Source organism: Pongo abelii, chromosome 20, assembly GCF_028885655.2.
Source record: "Pongo abelii isolate AG06213 chromosome 20, NHGRI_mPonAbe1-v2.0_pri, whole genome shotgun sequence".
In the NCBI taxonomy this organism is placed as follows: Eukaryota; Metazoa; Chordata; class Mammalia; order Primates; family Hominidae; genus Pongo; species Pongo abelii.
The window spans coordinates 47,750,021-47,777,644 of NC_072005.2; the positions used below are offsets into that span (position 1 = coordinate 47,750,021).

Genomic DNA, 27,624 nt, shown 5'->3' on the forward strand with positions numbered 1-27,624 from the left:
TCTCTCTCACACACACACACACACTCATTCACTCAACTTAAAAAGGCATGAAGTTGCAGGGTGGGTGTATCTGCTGCCCCCTTATGGCCAGAGAAAAGAATCACACTGTTCTCCTTTCCTAGGAACCCAGAACCAGAACTCCGGGTGAAAAACAACCACCTCGCTCTCGCTCTCGCTCCCGCTCTCCCGCTCTCCCTTTCCCTCTCCCCCTCCCTCTCCCCCTCCATCTCCCCCTCCCCTCCCCTCTTCGGTCTCCCTCCACTCTTCGGTCTCCCTCTCCTTCTTTTTTCGGTCTCCCTCTGTTGCCGAAGCTGGACTGTAGTGCGGTGATCTCGGCTCGCTGCAACCTCCCTGCCTCGGGCTCCTGTGATTCTCCTGCCTCGGCCTGCTGAGTGCCTGGGATTGCAGGCGCGCGCCGCCACGCCTGACTGGTTTTTGTGTTTTTGGTGGAGATGGGGTTTCGCCGTGTTGACCGGGCTGGTCTCCAGCTCCTGGCCTCGAGTGATCCGCCCGCCTCGGCCTCCCGAGGTGCTGGGATTGCAGACGGAGTCTCGCTCACTCAATGCTCAATGTTGCTCAGGATGGAGTGCAGTGGCGTGATCTCGGCTCGCTACAACCTCCATCTCCCAACCGCCTGCCTTGGCCTCCTGAAGTGCTAAGATTACAGCCTCTGCCCCGCCGCCACCCCGTCTAGGACGTGAGGAGCGTCTCTGCCTGGCCGCCCATCGTCTGGGATGTGAGGAGCCCCTCTGCCCGGCCGCCATCCCGTGTAGGAAGTGAGGAGCATCTCTGCCCGGCCGCCCATCCTCTGGGATGTGAGGAGCGCCTCTGCCCGGCCACCCCGTCTGGGAAGTGAGGAGCGCCTCTGCCCGGCCGCCCCATCTGGGAGGTGAGGAGCGCCTCGGTCTGGCCGCCACCCCGTCTGGGAGGAAGTGAGGAGCGCCTCTGCCCGGCCGCCCCATCTGGGAAGTGAGGAGCGCCTCTGCCTGGCCGCCCTGTCTGGGAGATGAGGAGCACCTCTACCCGGCCGCCCAACGTCTGGGAAGTGAGGAGCGCCTCTGCCCGGCCGCCCCGTCTGGGAAGTGAGGCGCACCTCTGCCCGGCCGCCCCATCTGGGAAGTGAGGAGCGCCTCTGCCTGGCCGCCCCATCTGGGAAGTGAGACGAGCGCCTCTGCCCGGCTGCCCCATCTGGGAAGTGAGGAGCGCCTCTGCCCGGCCGCCCCATCTGGGAGGTGAGGAGCGCCTCTGCCCGGCCGCCCCGTCTGGGAGGTGAGGAGTGCCTCTGCCCGGCCGCCACCCCGTCTGGGAGGAAGTGAGGAGCACCTCTGCCCGGCCACCCCGTCTGGGAAGTGAGGAGCGCCTCTGCCCGACCGCCCCGTCTGGGAGGTGAGGAGCGCCTCTGCCCGGCCGCCCTGTCTGGGAGGTGTACCCAACAGCTCCAAAGAGACAGCAACCATCGGGAGTGGGCCATGAGGACGATGGCGGTTTTGTTGAAAAGAAGGGGGGGAAGTGTGGGGAAAGGAAGGAGAGATCAGATTGTTGCTGTGTCTGTGTAGAAAGAGGTGGGCATAGGAGACTCCATTTTGTTCTGACTAGGAGAAATTCCTCTGCCTTGGGATGCTGTTAATCTATGGCCTTTTCCCCAGCCCCGTGCTCTCTGAAACATGTGCTGTGTCAACTCAGGGTTAAATGGATTAAGGGCGGTGCAAAATGTGCTTTGTTAAACAGATGCTTGAAGGCAGCATGCTCTTTAAGAGTCATCACCACTCCCTAATCTCAAGTACCCAGGGACACAAACACTGCAGAAGGCCGCAGAGACCTCTGCCTAGGAAAACCAGAGATCTTTGTTCATGTGTTTATCTCCTGACCTTCTCTCCACTATTATCCTATGACCCTCCCATATCCCCCTCTCCGAGAAACACCCAAGAATCATCAATAAATACTTCATTAAAAAATAATTAAAAAACTAAAATATATATATATATACACACACATATACATATTTAAAAAAAAAAAAAAGAAAAAGAAAATCCAGGGAGGGGCTCGCATGAGCCCAGGAGAGCAGAGCCGGGACTTGAGAGGAATGAGAGCAGCTCCCCCTCCCCTCCTCCCTCCCCGGCCCTGCCCATGTGGGTGCAGCAGAGTCAGGGCCCTGACCCCCGGGGCTGGGCATCTCATCCCTCTGAGCTCCAGTGCCCAGGGGCTGCCCCTGCCTGACCTGCTGCTCAGGGTGACTCCCCCTGCCGCACACCCCACTTTGCACCCAGGACCTCCTACTGACTAGGGTTGGCTCCCCTTTACGAAGGGAGGCCTTTGTAAAGCTTGGCACTGCTTCAAGAAATGTGTGTGTCCAATGGAAGGAGCAGGCCTCACCCCGGGACAAAATATGCGTGGCAGCCCTGGGCACATTCACTCCCAGCTGCCCAGCCTGCGACTAGAGCTCAGCCCCTGCAGGTGACAGCAACAGGACCCGCCTTCGAGCCTGAGGCCACAGCCTGCAGCTCCTCCCCAAGCCCAGCCCCAGCCCTTGCCCTTCAATCCTGAGACCCTGCAATGCATGGGTGGGGTTTTCATCGGGTGAGGAATGGAGGCCCAGGGAGGTGGGTTCCCCAACTGCCAGTACCCACTGGTCAGGCCGGTCTGGACCAGGTCCTGAATCCCCGCCCTTCCACCCATGGGCTCCCCAGAAAGGCTGAGCTGGGGAAAGAATTCCTGCTGGGAAAGCCCTGTTCTGGGACCAGGGTTTGTCCCTCTATTGGAGGGGGTCAGGGGGACACCTGGGAGCGGAACGCCTGAGGGAGGAGCACCTGGCGGGGAGCCTTGGGGGAGGAGGCACCTGGGGGAGGAAGTCTGGAGGAGGGGTCTCCTAGAGGAGGGGCAGCTTGGGGAGGGACCTGGAGGAGGGATCTCCTGGGGGAGGGGCCCTTGGGGAGCCAACCCCAGTCAGTACGAGGTCCTGGGTGCAAAGTGGGGTGTGCGGCAGGGGGTGCTGGGGCCTCAGCAGGGCTGCCTGGAGCTGGTCCTAGGCCTCTCTTGCTCTGGGTCTCCCCTGCTCTGGGTCCAGCCTCCCAAGCATCCCACCTGGCAAGACATCCTCGCTCAGAACAGAGCCACCCCGGTGTCTTCCCAGGGTTTGTCGTGGAGAGGGCTCTGGCCCTTTAGCCTTCAAAGGAGCTTCGGGATTGGGGTACGTTTGTGGCCCCAGTAGCCGCTGTGCTGGGGGCCCAGGGCAACTCCTCCGGCAGCAGGGAAGGCACTGCTGGCACCACCATCCCCGCAGGGTCACCAGCATCCCGTCTCCACCAGGGCTGCCATCCCTCCTCTGCTGAGGCCAGCTGTCATCGTATTTGACATGGACCAGGACGTGTGGGAGGACACGGGTTGGCAGGTGCAGGGAGCACCGTCTGTTTTCTGTCACTCAGTGGTCTCAGCCTGAGCACCAATCCCTACCTCTGAGGGTCACACTTCCAACCTACTCCAGACAGAGCTGGAAGCAGGGGCTGGATTGGGCGCTGGGGTAGATGCAGGGGCTGTCGTGGCCTGGGGTGGCAGAGCTGGGGTGGATGCAGTGGGTGGCGTGGCCTGGGGTGCTGCTCTCCAGCCCTCTTCCTCTTCTTCCTCTTCCTCTTCTTCCTCTTCCTCTTGTTCTTCCTCTTCCTCCTCTTGCTGCAGATCCTCCCCCAGGTGGCTCCGTTTCTGCTGGTCCCATCTCCCGGAGGCCCTGCCCACAACCCCCTGCCCGCCATCTAGGGGGACCCTGGAGTTTTCCAGGAGAGGGAGTCAAGGCCTGTGTGGGGCTCCTGGGGCTGGAGTCCTGGCCTGCCTTCTGGGGACAGAGACTAGGTCGCCCTGGGCTCCAGCTCTGTGGCCTGGCTGTGTGGGCTGGGCCAGGGCCTCTGCGTCACCTCCTTGCCTGGGCTTCTCACAGTGCAAGCCCCGCAGCCCAGGCCCTGCTGGGTGGTGGTGGGATGGCTGGGGAGGGGCAAGAGCAGGTGAGGAGTCCTCACTGGGGGTGCACACTTTGCATTACAGCTGGGGAGACTGAGACCTGAGGGGCCACAGCTGGTTCCTGGACCCCAAAGCCCAGGACCCTTCCAAATCCTGCCTGGACGGCACTGTGGCCGGGAGCCCAGCCAGCACTTTTCTGCAAGGGTTTTCTGTTTCTTTGATTATAAAATAACATCCCTGTTGGTGGGGGAAAAAAATAATTAGCAAAATAAAGAAAAGCAAAAAAAAGAAAAAAAAAAGAAAAAGAAAAACAACCACCCTAGCCCTGCTCTTTCCTCTTTCTTCCCTATTTGCCAACTTACCGGAAAAAAAAAAAAAAAAAAAAAAAACTACTGATAAAATAATCTCAGGTCTCCAAATCTCTCAATGAAATTGCCTCAGCAGGGACAGAAATCTGCAGGGGAGGTAAGGGAGATGCTACTTTGAGCAGGTTTCACCTCCGAGAGCTAGTTTCTTCTTTGCAAAATAGAGATAAAAGCTGCCTCACTGAGGTCTTGTGAGTTTTAAATGATATCCTGTATGTAAAACACTAGCACAGATACTAGCACAGTGTCTGGCATATATAGTAGATACTCAGTAAGTAATCCCAGATAGTAATCACCCTGGTGGCCAAACACAGTAGCTCCCATGTAAAATCCCAGCTACTGGGGAAGCTGAGGCAGGAGGATCACTTGAGGCCAAAGATTCGAGACCAGACCGGGCAACATAGTGAGATAGACGCCCATCTCAAAAAAAGGAAAAAAAAAAAAAAAAAGAATTGGCCTGAGGAGACTCTTCTCTAACTCATAAGACCCTTCCTTTTAAAGAGGAAGAAACTGAGGCCCATAAAAAGGGAGAGATTTGGCCAGGGTCTCGGAAATCAGACCCTGATCAGTAGCTGAACCTAGGCTGGAGCTCAAGCCTCCAGAGGAAGGGAAAGGAGAAAAGGAATATTTCAGCTCCCCCAGTTGCTGGGCAGGACACTATCACTTTGCCAGGCTCCTCTTCCTGGGTCCCCACCTCCCTGGACATGCTTGGCCTTCCTCACACCTTCCTCACCTCTGCATTCTCATGGACCACAGGACAACGCAGAAAGGGAACCGTGCTATTTTATTTGTTATGTGAAAGAGTCTGGGTGCTTGTCAGGTGCAGCTAGATGGTCAGTCCCTGAAGGCAAACAGGAAGCCTAAGAAGACACCCCAAGCAGGATCTTGCCTGGAGGATGCTGCACCAACAATCTGAGACTTCTCTAAGATGTTGAGGACCTCAGTCACTTTGATACTCCCAATATGATGAAAATCCGCTAAAAGCTGGTTATGTTCACGAGCACACCCCATGAGGAGGAAGGTGGTATTGAGAAATCCTGTAAGGAAGAGAGGGAGAAGTCAGGAACACTTTCAAGACTCAAGAGCCCTGCCTTCAGCCAGGCGCAGTGGCTCACACCTGTAATCCCAGCACTTTGGGAGGCCGAGGCAGGTGGATCACTTGAGGACTTGAGGCCAGGAGTTTGAGACTAGCCTGGCCAAAATGGCAAAACCCCATCTCCCTTAAAAATACAAAAATTAGCCAGGCATGATGGCACATGCCTATAATCCCAGCTACTTAGGAGGCTGGGGTATGAGAATCACTTGAACCTGGGAGGCAGAGGTTGCAGTGAGCCGAGATCGGACCACTGCACTCCAGCCTGGGCAACAGAGCAAGCCTCCCATCTCAAAAAAAAAAAAAAAAAAGACCCCTGCCTTCTCCCCAGAGGTCCCTCACAAACCAGAACATCTGCTCTCCCATGAGAGACTTAGGCACCAGGCGCCTTCCCCTTCCTCCTTGGAATTCATGTGCCTGTCCCTTGCAACCCCAATCCCATCTCTGGATCCCACCAGCCTCTCTGAGATGTGAAGGTACTGGACAATGCCTGGCATAGAGTAGGCATTTGATAAACAAAGTTCCTCTCCTCTCACCTGCCTGAAATTTTAAGGTGGAACTGTAACACGTAGAAGCAGCCAAGGGGCAAGAATTAGTGGTGACAAAATTTGGGAGGCAATCCATCATGTGCTCGCCCACACATGTCGGGCAGCTACGGGACGCAGATGTGATAGACTTAGGCGCGCTGGCCTTGAGTTTCACAAAAGGCTCCAAATTGGTGAGGTTGTTGCAGAGATAAGACCGGCAGACGCGACTGTAGGAGGCAATGGACACTCCGGGTGGGGAAACAAGGTAGGAGACTTGCGCGGGGTAAGACGAAGACGAGCTGCAGCCTTTAAAGCCCACAACTCCCCTTGCAGTCCCTGAGGAGCAGAGGATTGAGAGAGCTCGGATCAGTGTCATTGGCCTCACCCAGAGTCCTCCCTCCCCCCAGCTCTTTCTGCAACCACCCTGCCTGTCACAATCTTTGCCTCCCTCCCCAACCCCTGTGTCCACTCAATGCAGCTGCACAGGGCTCAGATGCTGGGGTCTCCATCCGGATCTCCTCATTCTTCCACTGCAGGACCCCCCCAGCCCCCGCTCCTCTCTCCCTTGTGCCCTCCTCCAGGGATCTGTCCACCTCCATTCTACCCACTTACCCAGCCCACACCACAACCAGTGGGGCCCTGCCCCTCTCCTGCCAGTGTCCTGACATTATCCAGAACATAAATGATGGCCAGGCACAGTGGCTTATGCCTGTAATCCTGACACTTTGGGAGGCCAAGGTGGGCAGATCGCTTGAGCTCAGGAGTTTGAGACCAGCCTGGGCAACATAGTAAGAACTCCCCATCTCAAAAAAAATTTAAAAAATATATATATATATACATAGTAACTATGTGGAATTCTAGAGTCCCTCGGTGCTGGGAGTGGAGCTGGGGGTCAGAAAAGCAAGCAAAACGAAATTGATCAAACTTAGACTGCTTCACCTGTCTCAATGAACACTAGCGTCTCTTCGCAGCCCTCTTGCAGCTTACACACCATGTTCCTCATCAGAAGCCACTTCCAGTTATGGAAAGCAACAGCTCTGAATCTTGAGGCTGTTGCCTCATAGCACAAAAGAGCTCCAGCCCCTAAAAAGAGAATGCTCTCCCAGTCATTGGCCCCTCACATCACCTTCTGAGCCCTTGAACTGCCAACCAAGAGTTCAGCCCCCACAGGTCCTGTCCCCAGCGAAACCTAGATACCCAGCCCTCCTTCCACCAGTGACATGAATCCAGCCTCCCACCTTTCTGGGTCTTATAACATCCAGCCCCACAGGACATACGAGGCAGAGTGGAGATGGCCCCTAGGAGGCAGAACAGCTGCACAAGTCTCAAATGCTGGGGTCCCATGGCCCTGTGTCTGGGTCCTGGGTGCTAGAGGTCAGTCTGCAATCCGTTTCAGTCTGGATCCCAAGCTCAGTTCCCGTCAGTCCCCGAATTCTTTGTCCACCTGTCTCTGGGTCACTGTTTCTGGAGCAGAAAGTTGATTGCGTCAGCTTCTAGGACATAGGCTCCCTCAGACCTTCTGGGTCACAGGTCTTCCCATCTCCACTGTCTGCCCTCCAGTCTAACCTGCACCACCCACCATGTTAGCTTCTCAAAACAGGACTCTCACTCTCCCACTTAGGTCCTCCCATTGGACAAGGTGCTGAGCAGAGAATCCTGGCTTATTGATATGCAGGCTGTTCTCCAGCCAGAGGCAATGAGATCAGAGAAACAAATAGATGTTTCAAACTCGTGTGTGTGTGTGTGTGTGTGTGTGTGTGTGTGTGTGTGTGTGTGTGTAAGTTAACATATCACTAAATAACCCTTGGTTCAACATGGAAATTTAAAAGTATTTAGAACTGAGGTCAGGAGCAGTGGCTCACGCCTGTAATCCCAACATTTTGGGAGGCTAAGGCAGGTGGATCACCTGAGGTCAGGAGTCCAAGACCAGCCTGCCAAAATGGTAAAACCCCATCTCTACTAAAAAATATAAATTAGCCAGGGGTGGTAGCACGAGCCTATAGTCCCAGCTACTCAGGAGGCTGAAGCACGAGAATCACTTGAACCCAGGAGGCGGAGGTTGCAGTGAACCGAGATCGCGCCACTGCACTCCAGCCTGGGCAACAGAGAGAGATTCCATTTCAAAAAAAAAAAAAAAGTATTTAGAACTGAATAATAGTAAACATACTACATAACACACACATTCACACAGACATAGACACAGACAGACAGACACACACATACACACACACACATAAGTGCATGTAAAATCTGCTGAAAACTGAATAAGGTCTGAAGTCTAGGTAAGAGTACTGTACACCAGCCCAGGCATCACGACAAAATGCCATCTCTACAAAAAATACAAAAATTGGCCAGGCATGGTGGCATGCACCTGTGGTCCCAGCTACTTGGGAGGCTGAGGTGAGAGGACCACTTGAGCCCCGGGGATGGAGGTTGCAGTGAGCTATGACTGTACAAACAGTATTGTACAAATGTCAATTTCCTGCTTATATACTATGGTTATATAAGATGCCCCTACAGGGAAACTGGAGGAAGGATCCAAGGGACTCTATGTACCACTTTTGCAACTTCCTGTGAGCCAATAATCATTTCAAAATTAAAGGGTTTTTAAAATATATACGGCCGGACGCAGTGGCTCACGCCTATAATCCCAGCACTTTGGGAGGCCGAGGCAGGCAGATCACGAGGTCAGGAGATCAAGACCATCCCGGCTAACACGGTGAAACCCCATCTCTAAAAACACAAAAAATTAGCCAGGCATGGTCGCGGACGCCTGTAGTCCCAGCTACTCGGGAGGCTGAGGCAGGAGAATGGTGTGAACCCGGGAGGCGGAGCTTGCAGTGAGCCAAGATTGCGACACTGCACTCCAGCCTGGAGGACAGAACGAAACTCTGTCTCAAAAAAAAAAAAAAAAATACATCAAAATTTGAGACACAGCTAAAGCAGTATTTAGAAGTAAATTTATACTTTTAAATACATGTATCAGGAAATATGAAACATTAACAAATAAATATATTCATGAATTAGTTCAAGAAATTGTATAAGGAGCAACAAAGCAATTCTCTCCTACCCAAAAAAGAATGGAAATAAGGATGATAGCAGAAATCAATGAAATAGTAAACAACAACAAAGATTATTACAAAAAAGATCCATTCTATGAAAAGATTTAGTTAGTTCACTGGCAAATCTGATCAAGGGAGAAGATGCAGACCGGCACAGTGGCTCATGCCTCTAATCCCAGTGCTTTGGGAGGCTGAGCCAGGAGGATCCCTTGAGGTCAGGAGTTCAACAGCAGCCTGGGCAACACAGTGGCTCATGCCGGTAATTCCAGTGCTTTGGGAGGCTGAGACAGGACTGCTCAAGGTCAGCAATTTGAGACCAGCCTGGGCAACACCTTGTCTATATCAAAAAAAAAAAAAAGTTTAAAAATTAGCCAAGCATGGGAGTGCCTGTAGTCCTAGCTACTCAGGAGGCTAATGTTGAAGGATGCTTTAGCCTCAAAGCACAAGGTCAGGAGTTCAAGACCAGCTTGGCCAACAAGGTGAAACACTGTCTCTACTAAAAATACAAAAATTAGCCGGGCGTGGTGGTGCGTGCCTGCAGTCCCAGCTACTAGGGAGGCTGAGGTGGGAGGATCGCTTGAACCTGGAAGCCAGAGGTTGCAGCGAGCCGAGATCACGCCACTGCACTCCAGCCTGGGCAACAGAACAAGACCCTGTCTCAAAAAAAAAAAAAAAAACAAAAAAAAAAAAACACACACACACTGAAGAAATGCACAAACCCAGCAATAACCAAGGAAATGCAATCTGTCAAATTGTACATCTATCAGACTGGTAAGGATCAGAAAGCTGGGAAAAGACAAGTATTGGCAGGTATGTGGGGATAAAGGAACCCTTGGCCCCTGATGCTCATGGGGTTATTTGGAGGGCTGGGGAATAAAACACTATTTCTGGACTCTGAGAAACAGAGGAGTTGAGAGTTCTGACCAGGATCTCAGGCCCAAAGCAGCATTGCCGGGGTCTGACACTACATGGTCAAATTGGGTTTATGAATACCCATTTCTAGTATACCCTACATAGGTATTACAAAAATGTCCACCTTCATCTACAAAGGAACATGCACAATAATGCAGCATTTTTTTTTTTTTTCTGAGACAGGGTCTTGCTCTGTTGCCCAGGCTGGAGGACAGCTGTGCTCACTGCAGCCCCAACTTGCCAGGCTCAAGCAATCCTCTCACCTCGGCCACCCAAATAGCTGGGACTACAGGTATGCGCCAACACACCCAGCTTTGTAGAGATGCGGTTTTTCCATGTTGCCCCAGCTGTTATCAAACTCCTGGGCTCAAGCAATCCACCCACCTCGGCCTCCCAAAGTGCTGGGATTATAGGCATGAGCTCCCATGCCCAGAGAATGCAGCATTATTGTGGTGATGGTAGGTTGAGACAATGGGAGCTTCCCTCTCTGAGACCAAGTGAATGCAAAACATGCTGGAGATGTACACTATGGAATATCACGCAGGAGTTGAAAGAAGTTAATTAGATGTACACAGGATGTGAGGCAGGGTGCAGTGGCTCACGCCTGTAATCCCAGCACTTCGGGAGGCTGAGGTGGGCGGATCACCTGAGGTCAGGAGTTCAAGATCAAGCTGGTCAACATGGCAAAACCTTGACTCTACTAAAAATACAAAAATTAGTCGAGTGTGGTGGTGGGAGCCTGTAATCCCAGCTACTCAAGAGGCTGTGGCAGCAGGAGAATCGCTTGAACCCAGGAGGTGGAGGGTGCAGTAGGCCAACATCATACCATTGCACTCCAGCCTGGGCAATAAGAGTGAAACTCCATCTAAACAAAAAAAAATGTACGCTTCATGACAGAACGACAGAGTGTATACACGGATAGATTGTAAATTCACAGTGCTGATTATTGTAAATAGTATATAACATAATATCACTTGCATAAATTAAAAACTCAAACAGAGGTCGGGTGTGGTCACTCATGCCTGTGATCCCAGCACTTTAGGAGGCCAAGGCAGGCAGATCACTTCAGGCCAGGAGTTCTGGACCAGCCTGGCCAATATGGCAAAACCCCATCTCTAAAAAAAAACAAAACAAAACAAAACAAAACAAAACAAAAACACTACACACATCCTGGGAGAACACACACACAAACCAAAAGATACATATTAACCACCTTAGAATGAGAACTGCCTATAAGAAGGTTAGAGAATGAAAGTGGGGAATTGGTGGAAAATAACAGTGTAGGAGCGGGTACAAAGATCACTGACCTTGGCCTCAGAGACCGAGATTGGAATCTTTACCCCTTCATTTACTAGCTGTCCAATTTGTTGAACTCAGAGCCTACCACCTTGTTTATAAAATGGAGTATAATACATCTCATAGGGTCATTGTGAAGATCAATAAAATTATTACCATAAGTATTAAGCAAATGCTAAGATCTTTGTAATTGTTGGTTACCCTGTTCCTCCACCACCATCCCTCCCTCCCACACACACTTCCTCTCACTCTCTCCACTACCTAAAGGATCAAGTTCAACCTCTTTAGCTGGCCTTTAAGCCTCCCCCGAACACACCCCACCCCAACCCAGATAAGCGCCACCCAACCTTTCCAATTTTATCTAGGACAGCTCCCTTGCCCAGCAGTCCAGCTAGAGGTCACGTCGGCCACCTTTTCTGCCTGCAATGCCTCAGACACACATGCTCTGTAACCCAGAAATCTGTGGCCAAGAAAGGTGCAAAGACCCGCAGAAAAGCTGGGACACAGGAAAGAGAAACAAAGGCTGACAACGGATCTCACGGGGGTGGGGGGGATTAGGCCAATCAGAGAAGATGGCACACGCCAGCCTGAGATGCAGAACAACTGGACCCAACAAGCTGAGTACAAGTGGAGACGCAACCAGAAAAGATTGAAACGAAATCCTCAAGCAAAAAAAAAAAAAAGATGGAGCAATAGTCAGAGGGGATGTGCCACCCCTACAAAAGACAAACAAATTGATGGAATGGAATCTTGCAGGGAGAGAGAGGACCAGCAGAGAGAGGGAGGCGTAGGAAAATGAGGAGTGGGGCACAAAGGCGGGGCTCTCAGGGAGAAGAGGAGTCGATTTTAGAGGGGGAAAAGAAAAGGACACAGAACTGGCTGCACAGAGAAAAGGGGCCAAGGCAGAGAAGATGGCGGGATGGCGTGAGACGGAGCTCACAGAGATACCCAGAGAAGGCGACGATTACACAGAGGAGCCCCCAGAGGGGTTAACTCTTGAGGAAGATGAACGCGGAGGGTGGAGCCAGCCGGAAATTCAGAAAAACTAGAGGCGTCCCCGGTAGCGAAGGAAGCCGGGAAGGGGCCAGGCTATCAGGATATGAAGCACGGGAGAAAATGGGTCCGAAGAGGGAAAGGGTCCGAGAGAAAGGGAAAATCAGAGATTAGGAAAATCACAACCGACACAAAGACAAGAAGAGACACAAGGAAAGGGGTGCAATCTGAGGAAGGAGGGCCCGGTAAGCAACCCGGTAATCACAGGGCTGGGAGAGAACGCATAAAAGAAGGGTAGCTCGAGTTGTGGGGCACCGGAAGAGACATAACAGAAAACGCGGGCGTCCACGCAGCAAAAACAAGCCACTCGCGAAGTCGAGGTAGAAGGCCAGGGAAGGCCAGAAACGAAGCAACCCGTGCGCAGACCGGGATTGGTCAACGCCCCAGGGGCGGGGCCAGAAGGGCCGTTCCTGGGGGGCGGGGCCAGCCTCGGTCCAATACGGGGTACTCGACGCCCCATTGGCCACCTGCCTCGAAAGGGGAAAGACAGTCTGGGCAAGCAGGACGCGCGGAGGGAGAGGCAGCGGTGGCGCGAGACTCAACTCGAAGCGCTATTGGCGGGACTGATAGTCTAGCGCGCCAAGAAGCTGGCAGAAGGGAAGGGGCGGGACATCAGTTCAGGATCTCAAACCGCATTGGTCGTCCGCCTCGGCTGAGAGAGGCGATGCTTGAAGTTCATTGGTCCTTGTGATACAGGGTAAGAAAAGCAGCGCGAGCTTGGCCGTTCCTCTGGCCACTTTCTCGCAGTGTCTTTGGGCGTCTTCTTGACTGAATCTGACTCCATTGGAGGCTGTGGTAACCGTGAACTAGCTGCACGAACACGGCCCCTCCTGCCTTTCCGTCCTCCTCCCTCTTAGCCGGACTCCCTAACCCAGGCATCCCCTCTCCTCCCCCTCGCACCCCTCCCACCCTCGCGCCCGCTCTCCCCTTCCCTGCCTCGCGGGCCCCTTGGCGCGTTCCCGGTTCCCCACTGGCTCCCTGGGGCACGGGAAGGGGGGAGGGGGACATGCATGAAATTAATTGTTGGTAGTGGGCACAGGAGCAGGAAGCGCTGGACACAGCGACTTCACGTGTTTACACAAAAACCTCAATAACGTGTGAGCGCAAGAGAGACATTAGTGCCCCAAGGAGAAGGTTTTTGGCCCAGATCAGGGCCTAGCACATGACAGGGGCTCAGTAACCATTTGTGGAATGAATGAAGGAGTGAAGGAAAATAACTTCAAAGTGGGGCAGGTGGCAGGTGCGGTGGCTTATGCCTGTAATCCCAACACTTTGGGAGGCCAAAGCAGGCAGCTCACTTGAGGCAGGTCAGGAGTTCAAGACCAGCCTGGCCAACACGGTGAAACCCCATCTCTACTAAAAATACAAAAATTAGACGGGCGTGGTGGCAAAGGCCTGTAATCCCAGATACTCGGGAGGCTGAGGCAGGAGAATTGCTTGAACCCAGGAGGCGGAGGTTGCAGTGAGCTGGGATTGCACCACTGCACTACAGCCTGGGCTACAGAGCGAGACTCCATCTCAAAACAAAAAAAAGAAAGAAAGAAAGTGGGACAGGGGAGCCAAGCGCAGTGGCTCCAACCGTGGTCCCAGCTACTGGGGAGGCTGTGGCAGGAGGATTGCTTGAGCTCAGGAGGTGGAGACTGCAGTGAGCCATGATCACGCCACTGCGCTCCAGCCTGGGCAACAGAGCGAGACCCTGTCAATAAAAAAAAAAAAAGAAAGTGGAGCAGGGAATCCATGAGAATAAGGTAATTATTGGGGGTGCAAGAGAGGGTTCTGATTTAAAGGGGTACAAGAACAGAATAAGACTGAAGGAATGCAAGGAGGCAGTTGCTTTGCAGGGCATAGATGAGACTAAGAATTGAAATTGAACTAAGAATTGAAAGGGGCATAAAACTACTGGTAGGCATTGGATAAATGCATGAGAGTGGGGTGAGCATTGCTGAAGAGGATGCCGGGAAACACTGTTGGGATGGAACAGGGTGCTTGTGAAAAGGGGGTGTAGGACTCGCTGAAGGGGTATGTGAGGACATGAGTAGGTTGGAATCTAGGGTGTGTGGGTGGGTAGGAAGGTGTTCGGATTGAAAGAAAAGAATGTTTGAATTGAAAGAATACAGAATGCCAGGCGCAGCGGCTCATGCCTCTGATCCTAGCACTGTGGGAGGCCAAGGCAGGAGGATCGCTTGAGCCCAGGAGTTCGAGACCAGCCTGGGAAACATAATGAGACCTTGTCTCTATAAAAATAAAAATAAACAATTTAAATTTTTTTTTTTTTTTGAGACAGAGTCTTGCTCTGTCACCCAGATTAAAGTGCAGTGTTGCGATCACGGCTCACTGCCAGCTCTGCCTCCCGGGTTCACGCCATTCTCCTGCCTCAGCCTCCTGAACAGCTGGGACTACAGGCACCCGCCACCACGCCCAGCTAATTTTTTGTATTTTTAGTAGAGACGGGGTTTCACTGTGTTAGCCAGGATGGTCTCGATCTCCTGACCTTGTGATCCACCCGCCTTGGCCTCCCAAAGTGCTGGGATTACAGGCTTGAGCCACTGCGCCCGGCCTAAAAATTTTTAAATTTAAAAAAAGGGGGGACGGTTGCAGTGGCTCATGGCTGTAATTCCAGCACTTTGGGAGGCTGAGAAGGGCAGATCACTTGAGGCCAGAAGTTTGAGACCAGCCTGGCCAACATGGTGAAACACCATCTCTACTAAACATACAAAAAAAAAAAAAAAAATAGCCGAGCACGGTGGCCCTTGCCTGTAATCCCAGCTACTCAGGAGGCTGAGGCAGGAGAATCGCTTGAACCCGGGAGGTGGAGGTTGCAGCGAGCCAAGAGCGTGCCACTGCACTCCAGCCTGGGAGACAGAGTGAGACTCCATCTTAAAAAAAAAAAAAGAAAGAAAGAACACAGAAGAGGAAGAGGAGAGGGGTTTCTGAAGAAGGAAGATACCTGAGAAAGGTCATGGGGTAAAGAGGGGAGAAAGCTGGGGAAGAAGCCAGGATCACAGTGGGGTCTAAAGAGGGGCAGGATGGAGACCTACAGGTGTGGTCTCCAGGGCAGGAGGGTTGTTAGGGGCGGGCCCACCTGGCTATGCTCACCTTCCACTCCTGCCCCTAGATCCATGGAACCCAGTGACATGCCTGCTGGCTACCACTGCCCCTTAGACTCTGCCCCCCAGGATGAGACCAGAGACCCCCAGAGCACAGAGCTGATCCCCAGAAGAGCCATCAGCCGCTCTCCAACCTGCGCCCGCTGCCGCAACCACGGTGTCACTGCCTACCTCAAGGGCCACAAGCGCCTCTGCCTCTTCCAGGCTTGCGAGTGTCACAAATGTGTCCTCATCCTGTGAGTATGAGGTCTGGGAGGGGAGGAGGATGAGCCTCCTCCAAAGGGTGGCTGACCTTTGACTCACAACTCCCCACTTTTAGGGAGCGCCGCAGGGTCATGGCTGCCCAGGTGGCCTTGCGTAGGCAGCAGGAGGCGCAGCTAAAGAAGCACCTGATGAGGAGAGGGGAAGCCTCTCCCAAAGCTCCCAACCACTTCAGAAAGGGAACCACTCAACCACAGGTCCCCCGTGAGTGTCTCTAACCAGCGATGGGGCAGGAGTTTGGGTATAGGAGGCAGATATGGGAAAAAGAGGCCCAGTCCTGCTGCTGAATTGGTGTGCGACCTTGAACTAAGGGTTTCTACTCCCTCGGCCTCGGCTGTCCCAGTGTTGAGAGAATGCAGCAAGTTCTGTGGGTCAAAAACGGGCTAGAGGCCGGGTGCAGTGGCTCACACCTGTAATCCCAGCACTTTGGGAGGCTGAGGCAGGCAGACCATGAGGTCAAGAGATCGAGACCATCCTGGCCAACATGGTGAAACCCCGTCTCTACTAAAAATACAAAAATTAGCTGGGCTTGGTGGCACACGCCTGTAGTCCCAGCTACTCGGGAAGCTGAGGCAGGAGAATCACTTGAACCCAGGAGGCGGAGGTTGTAGTGAGCCAAGATCGCGCCACTGCACTCCAGCCTGGGCGACAGAGCAAGACTCCATCTCAAAAAAAAATGGGTTAGATGGGGGGGATGAGAACTGTCTGGGGTTGGGGTAGGATAGGGGTCAGGAGAAAGGGCTCATTAGAGCTCTCCCTGGTCCTTCACAGCTGGAAAGGAGAACATAGCACCCCAGCCTCAGACACCCCATGGGGCAGTCCTGCTGGCACCGACACCCCCTGGGAAGGTAAGGAGAGGCTGAGGCCTGAGAAAGTGTTCCCCACCCTAGTTCCTACCCAGACCCTTTCTTCTGTGCCCTCAACACCTGGGTTCTAGCCCCAGCCCTGGTTTGCTATGTAATCTGGTCAAATCACTGCTCTTCTCTAGGCAAAATGAGGGGAAAACGAGGGCCTCCCAGCTCCAAAGTTTTGGGGTTCTGCCCGCATCCCAGAGTACACTCAGTCCTTCTCCAGCCTTATACCCAACTCCAGCCTGTGCCCTCTGCCCCTGCAGAACTCCTGTGGGCCTCTGCTGCTCAGCCGTCCCCCGGAAGCCTTGCCCTTGTCCTGGACTCCGGTGCCTCCTGGCCCTTGGGTCCCTGGACACTGGCTGCCTCCAGGCTTCTCCATGCCACCACCAGTGGTGTGCCGCCTGCTGTACCAAGAACCTGCTGTCTCTCTGCCTCCCTTCCCTGGTAAGATGATAATTCAACATTCATTCAACAGATATTTCAGTGCCAATCTGCCACGTATTGGAGAGGGAAGAGGAAGAAAGCACAGGTGGGGAGAGGGAGGAAAGAAACTATGACCTTGACCCCATACACTCTGCATTCTTTCATTCTCATTAGGCTTTGACCCTGGCACCTCCCTCCAGCTGCCCACTCATGGGCCCTTCACCACCTGCCCAGGATCTCACCCAGTACTGACAGCTCCTCTTTCTGGAGAGCCCCAAGGGCCCACTAGCCAGCCCCGCACGTGAGTAGGGAGAGAAGGATGTGTATCATGAGCCTAAGCCTCTGCTGTGTCCAACCACAGTGCTGGTGTCCAACCACAGTGGATAATGAAGATGAAAACGTCTCTGACTAATAGGCAAGGCAGAGCTCTCCTAGTACTGCCATTTCCTAGCTGTGATGCTTTGGACAATTATCTTTACCTCTCTGAGCCTGTTTTTCTATCAGTAAATTGGAGACACTATTACTTACCTCTCTGGTTGTTGTAAGAATTAGCAATAATGTATGGAACAGACCTAGCACAGACTCTTTAATGGTAGCTGTTATATCTGCTTAGACAGATTTGATGGGGTAAGATTGCCTGCTGATGTGGGGGGCAGAGATGGTGAGAGCCTCAGAGACCCAGGAGAGGGGCCAGAGGCCATTAGGGAAAGCTTCCCAAACGTGAGCCAAGCTCTCCTTCAAGTTCTATGGGGATTGGGGAAGTGGGGGAATGGGACCCAGACTCTGATAGGTCAGGGACAGTAATCCCAGTCTTCTAGGTGTTTTTTTAAAACTGGCATCAGGTGGGGCCTGGTGGCTCACACCTGTAATCCGAACACTTTGGGAGGCTGAGGTGGGGGGATTACTTGAGGCCAAGAGTTTGAGACCACCTGAGTAACTGAGCGAGACTTCGTCTCTACAAAAAAATTAAAACAGCCAGGAATGGTGGTGCACACCTGTTTTCCTGGATACTTAGGAGGCTGAGGTGGGAAGATGGTGTAGGCCCAGGAGTTCAAGCTTATGGTGAGCTATGATCACACTGCCACTGCACTCAAGCCTAGGTGACAGAGCAAGACCCTGTCTCAAAAAAAAAAAAAAAAGAAAAAGACACTAGTGATTTCCCATAATCCTCACAGTAGCCCTGGGAGGAAAAAGCTGGCAAGGATTTTTACTTTACTGAAAACAAAATAAGTCAAGACACAGCTTAATGGCCCAGCGGGCTCTCAGATTCCCAGATCAAAACATGGCAAAACCCTGCCCCTCTTTCAATGTGTGCATGTCTGTTCATCTGTTTAACCACCCTGGCATCTTCTCTCCTTGTTTCTAGACACTCAACTCTGATACTCCAGCCCTGTGGCACCCCAGACCCTCTTCAGCTACAGCCACAGGTCCTGGGAAAGAAGTGGGATCTAGGGCCCTGGGAGGAGGTTGAGCCTGGGGAAGGAAAAAGCAGGAAACTGAAGGAAGCAGGGGCTGAGGAACACTTAGAGGGTGGGCAGAAGCGGGGGTTCCCAGTCTGCTTGTCTCCCTTTCCCTTGCAGGCCTCTGGAGCCTCTCGCCTGGCCCGGACATCTGGCCCCTCAGAGTGGCAGCTGCAGCAAGAGGCAGCTGAAGCCCTCGTGGGGCTGAAAGATTCATCCCAGGCTCCTCGTGTGACCCCTTCTGTGCCCCCCAACCCTGCCTGGATCTCCCTGCTTCACCCCTGTGGCCCACCAGGTGGGCCATGAAAGGAGGGGATGGATAGGGATGGCTGGGAAATGGAGGTCACTGAAGTACACAGGGACTAACCAAGGAGATGAGGGGGTCGACAGGTTGAACGTCTTCAGGCCCAGGTCCCCAAGCTCCTCAGCCTGGCCCCTGGGATTGCAGTTGAGAGTTATTCAGCGAATCCATTTTATCAGTTTGGCACTCGACAGCAAATTTCTTGATATCAAGGAAAGTGGGGCACTGAGAAAGGCAGGGACTTGCCCAAGGGCATATAGTGAGACAGTGGCAGGGAACCCAATGCTCTGTCTCTGGACCCACGCTGCCTGCTGAAGTCTGAAGTGGGGTCTGGCCTGGGAGGAGGTCTGATAAGTGCCTTCAAGGAGCTTCCGTTCTAGTTAGGGAAACTGGATGCCTTCACAAGGCTCAGTGACAAACCTGGAGAAGACTGGAGGAACCTTGAAGAGTGAGAAAACACCTATGGGGACAGACGGGGAAAGCTGCGAATTCTCTTGTCCAAATAGTGGATCGGGCAAACTGGCCTGGAGGAACTGCTAGAACAGAGGGAAAGGAGGCTGGAGAGGCTTCTGATGCTGGAGATCCGGCATGCCAGGCTTAGGGGTTTAGACCAGCAACTGTACGTGAAGGGGAGCCAGGGAACATTTCTGAACTAAGCAAGCACAAATTCAGAGACCCTGAGCTTTAGAAAGACAAGTGAGTGGCTTTGATGGACGGTTTGGAGGAGGCAAGACTGGAGGTGGGAAAATTAGCAAAGAGGTCTGTGAAATAATCCAGGAGAACAATGATGAGGCCTGGATTGGATTCGGTAAAAAGAGGGGGTTGCTAGAAGGAAAAACGGGTGTGACCTGATCCTGCCCCTTCCTTCTTGCCTGTAGCTCCTGCTGGAGGAAGAGGATTCCAGCCTGTTGGCCCCTGTCTTCGACCCAGCCCAGCCCCCTCTGTTGCTCTGCATATTGGCCGTCTGGGGTCCATCTCCCTCCTGAGCTAGAAACCTGGAGATGGAGGCTGTCTTGCTGTGGCAGGGAGGTGACAGCCTGCTGGCACTGTATACTTAGTGTCTTACTTGGGGATTTATGCATGGAATTTAATGTAGTACAAGCTTCGGGCTTTTTTGTTTGTTTGTTTGTTTGTTTAAGCTTTCAGGTGCTTCATTAGCTTTCAGTTCCTTTGGTCATGTGGGCATTTCCTTGGCTGACAGTGGATATTCTTGTACCCTTCTTGGGTCCTGGGATCTCTTGAAATCCCCAATAAACAGAGAGTTGTGCTATTTAAGCTGACCAGTATCTATAAACGTGTTTTCATGAGTTTACATCCCAGGATTCCATGATTCTGTAAATGCCTATGCACTCATGTCTGTCTCCATGCATGTGAAAACAGGAGAGTGTTTTCATTTTGTGTCTAGGTTTGTGTGAGTAAGCAAGAAATAAACCTTTGTTGTTGTAAGCCACTGAGATTTGGGGATTGTTATCACAGCCTAACCTAGTCTATCCTGACTGACAGAAAGGACTTGTTCAATTCACTTCTCAAAGTGAAAAATCTGTTATCCAATAGCTACTATAGATGAAAACAAACTTGGATTTTTTTCTTTGTCCAAATAAGAAAAAAATGATGTAAAGAAATAGTGGGGGATTTAGTGATTAATTGCCCGGTCTGTGCCAGGCATAGACAGTTTCCAGCTGTCTAGAGGGGCTACAAATCGAAATGCCTACAGGGCTGAACAGATCAAATAAATGAGTAAAGAAGGCCAGATGGACCCTGGCAAACTGAGAATGGATGCCTTGCCTAAGGAGCAGCCTCCTTTTGGCCCTAGCAGATTACTGCCAGGCGGGAATGTGGACTCAGTGTTGCTCCATCTTCTGATTTTTTAAGAGAAACTGGAAAACTAGATTTCCATGTAAAACATGTTAATTTTCAAATGTTGGCTCAGTTTTCTTCTTTAAATTCTATATGTGCCAAATAAAACATATTTTCAGGCTAGCTTTGGCCAATGGAATACCAATTTGATACTTTTTCCTGATGGGGAAATTGAGGCTAACCAGAGTAGAAAGAATCGAGTTAGTCTTTATCACAAGTTTTTCCTCAATTAGGGAGGTTCATGTGTCTAAGTTTCGAAGGATCCATAAAAGGTTAAGAAACATGTATTACCATTTATTGAGTGCCCACTCCATTTGATTCACATATCCTCACAGCAACCCTGGAAGTTATGCATGATGGTTCCCATTTTACAAGTGAAGAAACAAGCTTAAAGAGGTAAAGTGATTTGCCCAAGTGTTTCAAGGGAAATTTCTAGGCAGATATCAGAGGAGGGTTCCTTCTCTTTGCCAGGCTCCAAATTAGTTAATAATGTTTATAAAGCATTGGGCCAGGTGTGGTAGCTCACACCTGTAATCCCAGCACTTTGGGAGGCCAAGGCAGGAGGATCGCTTGAGCCCAGGAGTTTGAGACCAGCCTGAGTAACACGGGGAGACCCTGTCTCTATAAAAATAAATAAATAAAAGCATAGAATGAAAGATGCACCACTCCTTTCCCCAATCAGCACTCCAGAAGAGAAATACAAGTCAAGAGTTTTTCAAAAAAGTCTTTTATTTTTCTCCTCAAGATATCATTAAGAATAAGATCTTACCTGCATTTGTTTCTCAGTCCTCTGGTGTCAAGTCCTTCTCCTTGAACCATTCCGTACATAGGAAAACCTGTTGAGCTATTCCAAAGACATGAAGACCTGGAGACCCCCTTCCCATTCCCACCCTTAGAAGGGGCTCAAGGGATGTGCTTGATCACTGATTCTTTTTCCTGATGTTACCTACACCCCTTGTTTTACTCAAGATGATTGATGGTGATGACATCCAATTACAACTTGTTATTTCTTGTTTGGGATTTTGAGAGGGTGGGTTTCTTCTCCCTAGCAGAGTACAGAGTAACTAACCTGCAGTGCTTCTCAGGAGGTACTGAGATATCAGGAGACCAAAGTCGGCTTCACACCCTTCTTCCTTCCCCTTAGCTATAACTTAGATATATGATTGCTCCTTAATAGACCTGCCTAAGACTTGGTGTGCCATGCTTTCCTAGTGACAGATGCCCAAGGCCACAAAGTTACAGAGAAAGGAAGCACTGCAACACACAACGTGGCTGAGAGTCTGCTACTCAGCACTGACCAAGGGTCCTCTGTACACCAAGGTCACAGAGCTGAAAAGGGTAAAAGAGAAAGTATAATTTGGGGTTAAAGGATGGCATGAAAAGGGGAGGAAAAGAGGAAGTGATGGAGATTGGGGGAAGGAGTAGACTAGAGAGCAGGCCCCTCTTTACAGGCCCTTCTCATTTCTCTGCAGGCCACCTCTCCTTCAGTACCCGGCCTGGCAAGGCTTTTCACACCAGTTGGCCAGGCCAACTTTGTCTTTCAAATCGTTAGGCACCCCCATTAGTGCCTGAGGGAAAGGGCCAGAGCTTCTGCAGATGTCAGTCTTAGGGAAAAGAGCAGATTTAAGAGTTGCTCATGCTCCTAAGTTGTTGCCTGTTCAAGTGCGGCACTCTTCATCTGTGGTTATGGGGAGCCAGTAGGCTCCTGGCCTCTTCTCGGCTCTGAGAGATTACAGATAATAGACTGTGAGCACTGTTTCCTATACGGCCCCCTTTCCCACTTCCCAGTGCCAGGGAGGGAAAGGTATTGCCATGGTCCAAGAAAGTACTGAGTAAATCATCTCTCTTCTAAACCTTCTTTGTGTACCCTCTTGGCACTCTGCAGACTTAACCAATGAGGTCCCAAATATGAAGCACCGTCCCTGTTCCTCTCTCTCCTCACAAGACTCCTCCCCACAGCCACCCAGGTTTTATTTCAGGAGCTTATTTCACATTCTGCCCTTTGGGAATCCATGCTCCTTTCACTTCAGCCCTACATTAACTTGCTCCACTCCTGACCTCAATTCTAGTCCAACATAGAACTGACATCATACACTTATCCCATCCAGCCTATACGCAGACCCTCATTGCTTGGTCCACATAGGCCTCATTCTGCACCCCTGTTCCATTGTGTAGCTGGCTTTGCAGCCCTGACACGTTTGCATAAATACAGTCCTATAACCCCTACCCTGCATGGGCCTTCACAAGATCCTGAACTCTTCACAAAAGCAAGGTTCATCGTTTTCATCCAACTCAGAATAATATGTTAAGCTTCTCAGGCAGAGTTCCCTATGTTCCCAAGGGGCCACTGGTCTCTACTTCATAGTCCTGATCACCCTGAGCTGTGCCTATCTATGTCCATCTATGTCTCCCCCTCAGAGAATAAGCACTCTCAGAGCACAGGGCCTGCCTGCAGCTCCTCCCTGGGAGCTCAGAATAAATGACTAAGTAAGATACATTCTGTCTGATTCCTTAGGAATTGTTTTTTCCTACTGAGTTCACACACTCCAATGCTGCCCCTCTCCTCATCAAAATATGAACTTTCTGACCTCAAACCATTTTTTCTAAGACAGTCTCTGTCACCCAAGCTGGAGTACAGTGGCACAGTCATGGCTCACGGCAGCCTCAACCTCCCAGGCTCAAGTGACCCTCCAGCCTCAGCCTCCTGAGTAGCTGGGACTGCAGGCATACACCTCCATGTCAGACTAATTTTTATTTTTTGTAGAGACAGTGTCTCACTATGTTGCCCAGGCTGGTCCTGAATGTCTGAGCTCAAGCGATCCTCCTGTCTCAGCCTCCCAAAGTGCTGGGATTAGAGTTGTTTTGTTCGTATGTGTGTATTTTTGTTTCTTCTTATTATTTTGGGATTAGAGTTGTGAGCCACCGTACCCAGCAAAAAAACCTTCAGGGGCCAGATGCAGTGGCTCACACCTCTAATCCCAGAACTTTGGGAGGCCAAGGTGGGAGGATTGCTTGAGCTCAGGAGTTCAGAACCAGCCTGGGCAACATGACAAAACCCCCTTTCTGCAAAAAATACAAAATTTAGCCAGGCATGGTGGCATGCACCCGTAGTCCCAGCTACTCAGGAGGCTGAGGTGGGAGAATAGCTTGAGCCCAGGAGGTCAAGGCTGCAGTGAGCCATGATTACACCACTGCACTCCAGCCTGGATGACAGAGCAAGACTGTCTCATATATGTGTGTGTGTGTGTATATATATGCAACACACATATACATATACATATGTATACGTATATATATTATATATGTTCCTAGCAAAATTTAGTGGAAAGTACAGAATTCCCATAGTCCCCATGCCGACACACAGGGATGGCCTCCCTTTTGTATCAATATTCCACACCAGAGTGGTACCTTTGCTACAATCAAGGAACACAATATTATCACCCAAAGTCCGCAGTTTACATCAGTGTTCACTCTTGTATGTTCTGCAAGTTTTGGCAAATGTGTAAAGACACGTATCCACCATTACAGTTTCATAGAGAATAGTTTCATTGCCCTAAACAACACCCATTCATCCCTCCATCCCTCCAGCCCGACAACCAATTATCATTTTATCATTTTATTGTCCTCACAATTTTGCCTTTTTCCAGAATGTCATATAGTTTGAATCATGCATTTGGATTGGCTTCTTTCAGTTAGTAAGGCATTTAAGGTTCCACCGTATCTTTTTTTTGGCGGGGTGGAGGGGAGGGGGAGGCAGACAGGGTCCTGCTCTGGAGTGCAGTGGCGCTGGAATGCAGTGCACTTGGCTCACTGCAACCTCCGCCTCCCAGGTTCAAGCGATTCTCGTGCCTCATCTTCCTGAGTAGCTGGGATTACAGGCGTGCACCACCACACCCAGCTAATTTTTGTATTTTTTTAGTAGAGACGGGATTTCTTTTTTTGTTTTGTTTTGTTTTGTTTTTTGAGACGGAGTCTCGCTCTGTCTCCCAGGCTAGAGTGCAGTGGCGCGAGCTCGGCTCACTGCAAGCTCCGCCTCCCGGGTTCAGGCCATTCTCCTGCCTCAGCCTCCCGAATAGCTGGGACCACAGGCGCCTGCCACCACACCTGGCTAATTTTTTGTATTTTTAGTAGAGACGGGGTTTCACCGTGTTAGCCAGGATGGTCTCGATTTCCTGACCTCGTGATCCGCCCGCCTCGGCCTCCCAAATCCACCATATGTTTGTTTTCATGGCCTGATAGCTGATAGCTTCTTTTTTGTTTTTTGTTTTTTGTTTTTTTTTTTGAAACGGAGTCTCGCTCTGTCACCCCAGACTGGAGTGCCGTGGCGCGATCTCGGCTCACTGCAACCTCCGCCTCCCGGGTTCAAGCGATTCTTCTGCCTCAGTTTGCGGAGTAGCTGGGACTACAGGCACACGCCGCCACGCCTGGCTAATTTTTTTTTTTTTTTTTTTTTTGAGACAGAGTCTCGCTGTCGCCCAGGCTGGAGTGCAGTGGCAAGATCTCGGCTCACTGCAGGCTCCGCCCCCCGGGGTTCACGCCATTCTCCTGCCTCAGCCTCCCGAGTAGCTGGGACTACAGGCGCCTGCCACCTCTCCCGGCTAATTTTTTGTATTTTTAGTTGAGACGGGGTTTCACCGTGTTAGCCAGGATGGTCTCCATCTCCTGACCTCGTGATCCGCCCGCCTCCGCCTCCCAAAGTGCTGGGATTACAGGCGTGAGCCACTGCGCCCCGCCTAATTTTCTGTATTTTAGTAGAGAGGGAGTTTCACCGTGTTGCCCAGGCTGGCCAAGAACTCCTAAACTCAGGCAGTCCGCCAGTCTCAGCCTCCCAAACTGTTGGGATTACAGGCGTGAGCCACCGCTCCCAGCCAGTTCATTTCTTTTTAGTGCTGAATAACATCCCACTGTTTGTAGGTACTACAGCCTCAACCCATTTTTAAAACTGTGTTTAAAGAGTTTATTGAGGCCGGGCGCGGTGACTCACGCCTGTAATCCCAGCACTCCAGCGCCACTGCACTCCAGAGCAGGACCCTGTCTGCCTCCCCCTCCCCTCCACCCCACCAAAAAAAAGATACGGTGGAAACTTAAATGCCTTACTAACTGAAAGAAGCCAATCCAAATGCATGATTCCAACTATATGACATTCTGGAAAAAGGCAAAATTGTGATGACAATAAAATGATAAAATGATAACTGGTTGTCGGGCTGGAGGGATGGAGGGATGAATGGGTGTTGTTTAGGGCAATGAAACTATTCTCTATGAAACTGTAATGGTGGATATGTGTCTTTACACATTTGCCAAAACTTGCAGAACATACAACAAGAGTGAACACTGATGTAAATTGCGGACTTTGGGTGATAATATTGTGTTCCTTGATTGTAGCAAAGGTACCACTCTGGTGTGGAGAGGCCATCCCTGTGTGTTGGCATGGGGACTATGGGAATTCTGTACTTTCCACTAAATTTACAGGCATGAGCCTGTAATCCCAGCACTTTGGGAGGCCAAGGCGGGTGGATCACGAGGTCGGGAGATCAAGACCATCCTGGCTAACACAGTGAAACCCCGTCTCTACTAAAAATACAAAAAATTACCCAGGCGTGGTGACGGGCACCTGTAGTCCCAGCTACTCGACAGGCTGAGGTAGGAGAATGGCGTGAACCTGGGAGGCGGAGCTTGCATGAGCCCAGATCATGCCACTGCACTCCAGCCTGGGCGACGGAGCGAGACTCCGTCTCAAAAAAAAAAAAAAGTTTATTGCAAAAGCTTGAGTATCTTCAGTTGTGGCTTCAAATCCGAGCTCGGGCTTTAACCTTATGTGACCCTGGACAAATGACTTGACTCTAAGGCTCAGTTGACTAGTCTATAACCACCTCACAGAGTTGTCAATTATGAACCTGTAAAAACTAACATGTACAAAAATTAACACCAGGGACACAGTGCTGAGAAACTGTGTTCTCTAAAATCACAGACTGCCAGAATTTTTTAAAATCTTTAAAATCATAACAGTAGTGAAAATCGGACATCTCATTCTTACCTGGAAAGTCTAAGTCACTTTGACACAGAGAAGCAGTCAAGATCTCCAACTCAGGTGAGAGCTTCAGAGAAGCGGTTTTTAGAGATAACATTGTACATTTATCTAAACTTTCTAATGTCCAAGGAAACAGAATCCTGGGTCTGCTCCTAGCCCAGGCATGATGTTAGCTCCATTGCATAAATACATGCCTGCTTTGCCTTATGTCCATCAAAACTCTGCTTTATATAAATTTTACCTAAGCTTCACTCTTCCCAAAATCCTATATTCACCCTGTCTCTTCCTTTGGTCAGGCACTCCAGAGTTCCTCTGGAGAGCTTTAAAAAAAAAAAAAATTTAATTTAATGAAATGACTCAAATGAATTACGTGTAAATGATTCAGCACTGGTATTAGAAATTATTAAAAGTGGGGGCCAGGCACGGTGGCTCACACCTGTGATCCCAGCATTTTGGGAGGCCGACGCAGGTGGATCACCTGAGGTCAGGAGTTCGAGACCAGCCTGGCCAACATGGTGAAAACCTGTCTCTATAAAAATACAAAAATTAGCCAGGTGTGGTGGCAGGCGCCTGTAATCCCAGCCACTTAGGAGCCTGAGGCCGGAGAATCGCTTGAACCCGGGAGGCAGAGGTTGCAGTGAACCAAGATCACATCATTGCACTCCGGCCTGGGCAACAGAGCAAGACTCCAACTCAAAAAAAATTAAATAATAATTAATTAATTAAATTATAAAAAGTGAATATAAATTACCCAAGTACATGGAGATTTCCAGTTAGACATGCATATATTACCCACTTTGAATACATATGGAAATATGTATGTGTTGGTTCTAGAAAAAAATTGAGATAATGAAAATATTTTCTCAAGTTTTAGAAACAGTATGAGATAGGTTTCAACAACATTCTACATGAATATAAAACCTTGATTTAAATATATGATCTTATGCCAGAAGCATGGTTGGTTTTAATTTTTCTAACAGATACGAGTCTTGGCTTATTAATAATTAACACATTTCGCAGCCACAGTATCAGCGTGGGGTAAAATTCTAATATTTGCTCTGATGTTTTAAATTCTCAGTC

The 27,624-nt window shown here is 50.7% G+C and overlaps 3 protein-coding genes across 15 annotated transcripts in view; 2 read left to right on the top strand and 1 right to left on the bottom strand.

Moving 5' to 3' along the window:
• The window catches only part of LOC103888610 (CEA cell adhesion molecule 6), a 913,736-nt gene that overhangs the window by 78,804 nt on the left and 807,308 nt on the right, over window positions 1-27,624 (top strand). The gene's annotated exons all lie outside the window — the stretch shown is intronic.
• Window positions 5,079-12,731, bottom strand: LYPD4 (LY6/PLAUR domain containing 4). 8 transcript variants are annotated; one of them, XM_054540552.2, is made up of 6 exons: window positions 12,527-12,615; window positions 10,554-10,772; window positions 7,172-7,397; window positions 6,873-7,016; window positions 5,943-6,269; window positions 5,079-5,350 (listed from the first exon to the last, which is right to left on the bottom strand). In XM_054540552.2, exons 3-6 carry the CDS (start codon window positions 7,275-7,277, stop codon window positions 5,148-5,150), a joined length of 780 nt encoding a protein of 259 aa, XP_054396527.1. In that variant the 5' UTR covers window positions 7,278-7,397; window positions 10,554-10,772; window positions 12,527-12,615; the 3' UTR covers window positions 5,079-5,147. The 8 variants fall into 8 exon arrangements, with proteins under 8 accessions (XP_054396527.1, XP_024092927.1, XP_054396531.1 ...); XM_024237159.3 differs by lacking the exon at window positions 10,554-10,772 and having other exon boundaries at window positions 7,211-7,397; window positions 11,551-12,731; XM_054540556.2 differs by lacking the exon at window positions 10,554-10,772 and having other exon boundaries at window positions 5,947-6,269; window positions 7,211-7,397; window positions 11,551-12,714.
• On the top strand, window positions 12,847-19,939 carry DMRTC2 (DMRT like family C2). Of its 6 annotated transcripts, XM_054540542.2 has the most exons (9): window positions 13,280-15,220; window positions 15,372-15,599; window positions 15,683-15,828; window positions 16,396-16,472; window positions 16,739-16,919; window positions 17,073-17,199; window positions 18,265-18,325; window positions 18,479-18,653; window positions 19,538-19,939. In XM_054540542.2, the coding sequence occupies exons 1-9, from the start codon at window positions 15,216-15,218 to the stop codon at window positions 19,648-19,650; spliced, it is 1,113 nt and encodes a 370-aa protein (XP_054396517.1). In that variant the 5' UTR covers window positions 13,280-15,215; the 3' UTR covers window positions 19,651-19,939. The 6 variants fall into 6 exon arrangements, with proteins under 6 accessions (XP_054396516.1, XP_054396514.1, XP_054396513.1 ...); XM_054540541.2 differs by lacking the exon at window positions 13,280-15,220 and adding an exon at window positions 12,847-12,953 and having other exon boundaries at window positions 18,265-18,653; XM_054540539.1 differs by lacking the exon at window positions 13,280-15,220 and adding an exon at window positions 12,968-13,051 and having other exon boundaries at window positions 18,265-18,653.

Excerpts from the sequence above, each read along its gene's own strand:
- DMRTC2 (XM_024237150.3), top strand. The coding sequence starts at position 15,283 with ATGGAGACCTACAGGTGTGGTCTCCAGGGCAGGAGGGTTGTTAGGGGC. Across the intron at positions 15,829-16,395 it reads CACTCAACCACAGGTCCCCC|CTGGAAAGGAGAACATAGCA; the intron begins GTGAGTGTCTCT and ends GGTCCTTCACAG. Across the intron at positions 16,920-17,072 it reads CTCTCTGCCTCCCTTCCCTG|GCTTTGACCCTGGCACCTCC; the intron begins GTAAGATGATAA and ends CATTCTCATTAG.
- LYPD4 (XM_054540550.2), bottom strand. The coding sequence starts at position 7,277 with ATGGGACCCCAGCATTTGAGACTTGTGCAGCTGTTCTGCCTCCTAGGG. Across the intron at positions 7,017-7,171 it reads ATGTTATAAGACCCAGAAAG|GGGCTGGAGCTCTTTTGTGC; the intron begins GTGGGAGGCTGG and ends TTCTCTTTTTAG. Across the intron at positions 5,351-5,942 it reads CACCTTAAAATTTCAGGCAG|GATTTCTCAATACCACCTTC; the intron begins GTGAGAGGAGAG and ends TCTTCCTTACAG.